Genomic DNA, 6,579 nt, shown 5'->3' with positions numbered 1-6,579 from the left:
TTGGCCTAGGTTTCGCTCAGCAAGCTTCAGTACCTGCTAACACTGATTACCACAGACTGCACCGCTTCCTTTTCCCCCAACAGTGCACGGACCTGATCATTGCCATCCGTGGCGACCATCTTTGCTCCCAAGCTCGCCAATGCGAGGGAGACCAGTCCCGTGCCACAGCCCAGCTCGACACCATAGTTCTCCGTATCAGGACCAATCGGCAACTAACAGAGTCTTCCCATACCATACGAGAAATGCAAAAAACCACCTTCAGAGCGCTAGATTTTCCTCGCAGCAAAAATGCCTGGCAAAGACAGTAGGCGAGAATGATACCACATTCCCATACTGCACAGCCAGTCTTGTCAGTCGATATAGATGTGAAACTGCTAGACACTGATTCCTGCCTGAAAAAAGACCATATGGGAATACAGTTCGAGCGACGAATTTTTGCCTCAGCGTTAGCTTCACATCGCCAGGTAGGCTGACCACTCTCCAAGGTAGTAAACTTGGAAGATGCCGTCCCACGCCTTCCACGAAAACTCTCACACCTTGATCGTCCATAACAGCACGAGGCCGTTCCGATGAGGCAGGGTTGGTATGGAAGATCAGAGATCGACCCACCGTCGCCGGCGGCTTGGGCTCTGAGACAAAGCAGAGGAACTATAACTCATCGGCTGCAAACAGTGGGAGTGCGATACCCATTTTCGAGGGACACACACTCCGTAGGCGTATAGGGCGATGATCTTGAGGGCATCGTATATATTATTACATTCCGTTATTAATACCTCTAAAATCCGTCAACTCATCTAGAACTGCAGTAACTTCTCCAAACACTGAGATGCTCAAATACAAGTCAAGCTGGACCAGCCCTTGGTAGTGATTGGTCGACGTGTCAAGCTCTCGTGTGAGGCTCATGAAGTCTCGACAGGCACTGGAAGACAGACGGTATACAACAGACAGCCTCTCGGCTACTGCTACTACCTCAATGCAGTCCTACCACCGCTCACAACGAGCCGCACAGTAGCCACACTCTGGTGATCACGAGAAGTTGTTAACTTCAATAGCTTGTTATCAACAGGTAGTCGAGTCCCCGGGTTCACGATCACATGCACGACCTCCGAACCCGACAACCGTACACCTGAATGCCGTATCGGTATAGACACTAACAAATCCAAATACATCAGCACATGAGCGATATATAATGCGACCATACAAGCGATCATCTATACTCTTGGCTGGAAACAATTCATAGCCAATTTACTACCAGTCATGAGAGGGCATTCTTCTATAACGGGCATTCCCAAAGGTATGGGCGCAGCAACTTGCCCATTATCGACTCTCTTAGAAGTCATATTAAGCTCACAAGAAACTTCAAAATGATGACACCCCCATAGACTGCATCCGGTCTTCCCCCTGCGGGGCCAGTGATCTATGGCACCATCACACAGCTGACTATCACACAACACCGCGGTTGATCACTCACATGTCTACCATTCATGCATACATCGTGTTGAGAGAGCACCAAGCGAGGCTTGCGTCACTCGTTGCCGCGGACTCAACATAGATGTGTAACTAGCTAGTGGTGATTATAAGCTGCTCTAATCGACAACCGAAAATGCAGCAGCGCAGTAAGAATCAGTACGCAGTACGAGCATACATAGCAGTCAGTGATGAATTATATGTGTACAACTACTTCTCCAAAAACCTCCAAAAGTGATAATACACAACCTCAGAAAGCGGATCACAACCGAATTCCGCGCTACACATCGGTTCTAAACAACTCGTAATGGCTAACGTCCACAGCATCACAACTTAACCGCAGCCCTTCAGAGTATCGCAGCAATCTCTTGGAGACGCCACACAACTTCTGTATACAGCAGTAATGCAATGTGTCAAACGGACAACTATTAGCGAGTATCAACTTCACCTTCTCCTCGCAGATGCACTGGGAGTGCATTCCACACGACTCCGCTTACACGAGTGCCTCAGTCCACTGCTATTACGACGTGACTCACAACCGTAGCTGACCGGAAAGACGGACCCAACAGAAATAGCAGCAGCGGTCCGCCCAGCGAACAACGCTTGCTCGTCGACCCAGCACCATTTTGAAGAATCGAAAACCAGCGGCTTGTCGTGGACAACCCTCACAGGTTCAGATAGCCGTCTAGCATGAACCGCTTGCACGCGGAGGGCTCTCGTGATCTCCTGTAACAACTGTGCAGCAGCGTCCCGCTCACGTTGAGTACCACTGTCAGAGTTCGGGCGAGTACTATGAACTAGAGTGAAGTATCGTTGCATCGCTCTAGTTACCGCTTCGTCGATAGAAGCTGGCCGAGTTGGAGAATCCTGGGAGCGGCTAGGCGTTGACGGAGCATCGAGTATAGGGTCATCTGAAATACCCTCGAGTGGAGCAAATATACTGGAGCGATCAGCTGCAGCGCTGTTGCTGTTGTTGACGAACTCCGCCAAGATGTCAGAGGACTCGGTAGATCGATCCGATCCTGGACTAGAGACCGAATCACTCCCACTCTCAGTGATCTCCGCGGCATTGGCAGGGATAGGGTTTTCACCTCCGACCAGAATAACACGGCAACCAACAGTCACTGCACGACAGCCCGCTCTAGTGGATGGCATCTCGGGTATCTCCTTGGCATGAGCGTCGACTGGCATCACTCGACCCAGGATAGGTGCTTCATGGAGAGGTACAACATGAGTACCTTCCAACGTTATCACTTCTGAAGTAGCAACCTCCTTGAAGTCCCCGTCGATCACCACATAACCACCAAACACTCCGATAGCGGATTTAGACTCGTCGAGCCATGTAACAGCGCATGCCGACCGGCCAACCTTCAGTCGAGTCGAAAGTACCGACCAAACGTGAGGAGTAACTGTTGTATCCAAGACGTAGATGAGGTCTGAGAACTGCAGAGGGGAAGATCCAACATCTCCACCAACGATGTATAGCAAACCGTCCTTCTCGATCACCCGACCACCAGCAAGAGGGCGCGGCAAGCATATCTTCAATTCTGATTGTTGGAGCCACCGACCGATTTGAGTGTCGAAAACTTCCACTTCGGAAACTAATTGCCGCTGAGAGTCTCCTCCTATAGCGTACAGGTATCGGTCGTCAACAAGAGCGAGACTGTGCCCGAAGCGAGGGATACACATGGAGGACTTCAGCCGTTTCCACCGGTTCAACCACGGGTCGTAGACTTCCACGCACCCAAGTGGTTGGTCGGGGTGGACACGATAACCACCCACGACGTATAGATGATCACCGACGACCATTGCAGCTGCACCAACTCGTTTGCTGCGCATCGGCGGTACTCTTGACCATTTCTTAGAGTAATCGTCGTAAACCTCGACAGTGCTCAAATAACGATTAGAATCCATAACGCGTGAAGAGCGTCCACCACACACGAATATGCAGTTTCTTACTGGTCGGTCATAGTGAATGTAGGGAACGATGTTGTCAATGATGACGTCCACGGGAATAGATGAGATAGGGCACGTTTTCGAATCGCAGTGCTTCGCAGCCGAAGTTAATAGGGCGACTACTTGCGCTCCATTACGGTCCACCCAGCGGTTACGGACCGGAGGAGCGAGGTGTGGCGTAGCACTTCGCCGATTCATAGTAAAAACGTAATAAACGTATCTGAGAACATTCTCCAGAAAACAATGCAATCCTGCTGAGGTTGGTTTTGGTCTTGTCTCCCACTCGATCAAACTGCAAGCACCAAGTGCAAGAAACCTAAAGATGCGCATTAATAAACTCGCTCGCCTGTAATTCGAGAAGTAACGGTTATGCAATGTTGTGCTAGTAGCAGCCTAACTGATAGTGTCGCTGTAAATTCGTACTTGGGCATTTCAGTGAGCTTTACACAGTATTGTTCTCTTGCTTGAACTGAGGAAGGTTTGTCGTTCGAGATTGTCCGTAAGCAGCTCGTGATGTTCGTCATGACATCTTTCGAGTGGATGTTATTTTTCTGGCGAGAAGATTTCCCAGAGTTTTATACCTATGTCTACCGGCAAAGAAGGCAAGGTTCATATGTCGATCGTGATCTGTGGTCACGTCGATTCCGGCAAGTCTACTACTACTGGTCGTCTTCTTTTTGAGCTGGGAGGCATTCCTGAACGTGAACTCGAGAAGCTCAAGCAAGAGGCTGATCGTCTTGGTAAATCGTCTTTCGCCTTCGCGTTCTACATGGATCGACAGAAGGAGGAACGTGAGCGCGGTGTCACCATCGCGTGTACCACCAAGGAGTTCTTCACTGATTCGTGGCATTACACTATTATCGATGCTCCTGGCCATAGAGATTTCATCAAGAATATGATTACTGGTGCATCCCAGGCGGATGTTGCTCTTCTCATGGTTCCTGCTGATGGTAACTTTGGCACTGCTATTGCTAAGGGTAACCACAAAGCTGGTGAGATCCAAGGTCAAACTCGTCAACATGCCCGTCTTATTAATTTGTTGGGCGTCAAGCAACTAATCGTCGGCGTGAACAAGATGGACTGTGATGTTGCTGGGTACAAGGAATCTCGTTATATTGAGATTCGCGACGAGATGAAGAATGTTCTTGGCAGAGTTGGTTGGAAGAAAGACTTCGTTGAGAAGTGTGTTCCCGTCATTCCTATTTCTGGTTGGATGGGCGACAATCTGATCAAGAAGTCCGAGAAAATGTCTTGGTGGAAGGGTGTGGATGTCACTCGTGATCCCGCTTCTAAGGAGTCGTTCCATATCGATACTCTTCTAGACGGTCTCGAGAAGTTCGCTACCGTTCCTAAGCGTGTGACTGATGCACCAATGAGAATGCCCGTCTCTGGTATCTACAAGATCAAAGGTGTTGGAGATGTGATTACCGGCCGTGTTGAGCAAGGCATCGTCAAGCCCAACGAGGAGGTTGTGTTTATGCCTACTCACACGCCGTCTACTGCTTGTACTGGTAAGGTCTTTACTGTCGAGATGCATCACACCCGCCAGGAGCAGGCTCTTCCTGGTGACAACGTTGGTCTGAACGTAAAGGGTTTGCCGAAAGAGAATATGCCTCGTTCTGGAGATGTTATGGTCTACAAGAAAGATACCACTCTTAAGCATGTGCAGTCTTTCACTGCTCAGGTCCAAGTTTTGGACGTCCCAGGCGAGATTAAGGTTGGTTATTCTCCTATCGCTTTCGTTCGTACTGGACGGTCTGCTTGTCGTTTGGCTGGCATTAAATGGAAGGTTGGCAAGGAGACTGGTGGCAAGAAGATGGAGGACCCTCATTCCCTCAAGTCCAACGAAATGGCTGAAGTCGTATTTGAACCTATTCAGCCTCTTGTTGTCGACTCCTTCAAGAACTGTGAGGGTTTGTCGCGTGTTGCTCTGATGGAGGGTAACGGGGTGGTTATGCTTGGCAAGTGTGTCTCCACCGTGGCGAAAGACGTGAAGTAGTTCTCTTTCTTAAATATGGTGAATGTTAACCAGACTCCTAGAGTATATCTTTGGGTATTTGTAAGGGTATTCTCAGTTGAGATCAAAAGTGCATTTTCTAGTTGCGTTAGTTGTTGGGTATGGTAGGGGACATATGGTTCCAGAGTGAGTTTTTCCATCTCAGAGTTCGTCGTGTAACTTGCTAATTGCGGGCGTTGGACCGTATAGCTGTCATGCGGAGGTTGGCGATAGTTCTCGAGTCTTATCAAACAATGCAAGCATCATAGAAGGAAATCTTAGAGTACGTCATGGTCAATTTCTCATATTTTCAAGACTTCCAATTAATTGATCATAAAACGTGGTCAGTACATGACTCTCAAATGAGTGCCTGAAATTCTAGTTGGGTGATAGGTCGCCTATATCCGGGACAATTTGAACTCGGCACTGGAATTTCCACGGCGCCGCACAAATGATAGATTCGAGATTCTAGTTCACAGCATTGGCGCTAGTGTTCGATTTCGTACGACTGTTGTTCGCAACAACTTGTTCCACAAATCAACTCATCTTATGTTAAGGAAGCGGGGAGATTGAAGAACGCAGTTATCATAATTCGTGAGGATTGGCATGAAGAATGCGAAGTCCTAGCGTGTACTTGTCGATATAGATTTCGAGTAAATGCCGCAGAGCTAAAAAAGCACAAGTGCATGACGCACGGGACATGGCGTGTGCACGCGTGCGATATGATATTGCTGCGCAATGGTCAGTTTCAACAACAATCTCTGACGAGCGCGATTCTTTGCAACGGGCTCATTTACAAAATAGCAAAGGAGAAAATAGCAAAAAAGTGCCAATTAGCTGGAATGTATATTTTCTGCGGCTTTTGCTGTTGTGCTAGTGTGTAAAAACGCTATGGCTGATATACAAAGGAGCAAAGTAGCAAAATTCACTTTACAAATACGCAAATTTGCTGTTTTGTATAACAGAAACTGCTCGAGTGAATATCGTTTGCTTGTTTATATTTCAGAAATTTGCTACAATATACAAAAGTTGCTGCTATGTGAAGTGCTACTATGTAACAGAATTGAGCAATATTGCTCAAAAAAGGGGCAAACCAATAAATTGCTCCTTCTGCTATTGAGCAAATTGCAACTTTTCAGAGGAGCAATTTGCCGCTTTAC

The 6,579-nt window shown here is 48.1% G+C and overlaps 2 protein-coding genes across 2 annotated transcripts in view; one reads left to right on the top strand and one right to left on the bottom strand.

The window, feature by feature from the left end:
- Pmar_PMAR020296 (hypothetical protein) overlaps positions 1-3,437 on the bottom strand; it is a gene marked incomplete at both ends in the record, with an annotated part of 8,339 nt that extends 4,902 nt beyond the window's left edge. The window contains 8 exons of the mRNA XM_002767074.1: positions 51-212; positions 257-392; positions 537-629; positions 758-919; positions 970-1,126; positions 1,253-1,401; positions 1,916-3,358; positions 3,427-3,437. Coding sequence (XP_002767120.1) covers positions 51-212; positions 257-392; positions 537-629; positions 758-919; positions 970-1,126; positions 1,253-1,401; positions 1,916-3,358; positions 3,427-3,437 — 2,313 coding nt within the window. The remainder of the gene's footprint in view (positions 1-50; positions 213-256; positions 393-536; positions 630-757; positions 920-969; positions 1,127-1,252; positions 1,402-1,915; positions 3,359-3,426) is intronic.
- Positions 3,438-4,006: 569 nt separating this feature from the next.
- Pmar_PMAR020295 (Elongation factor 1-alpha, putative) lies at positions 4,007-5,422 on the top strand (the record flags this gene model as incomplete). Its single annotated transcript, XM_002767073.1, has 1 exon — positions 4,007-5,422. The coding sequence occupies one exon, from the start codon at positions 4,007-4,009 to the stop codon at positions 5,420-5,422; it is 1,416 nt and encodes a 471-aa protein (XP_002767119.1).
- Positions 5,423-6,579: the final 1,157 nt, after the last annotated feature.

This window comes from Perkinsus marinus (assembly GCF_000006405.1).
Source record: "Perkinsus marinus ATCC 50983 genomic scaffold scf_1104296971228, whole genome shotgun sequence".
Lineage (NCBI taxonomy): Eukaryota > Perkinsozoa > Perkinsida > Perkinsidae > Perkinsus > Perkinsus marinus.
The sequence above is the reverse complement of the archived record's forward strand: the minus strand, read 5'-3'. Positions and strand labels throughout refer to the sequence as shown.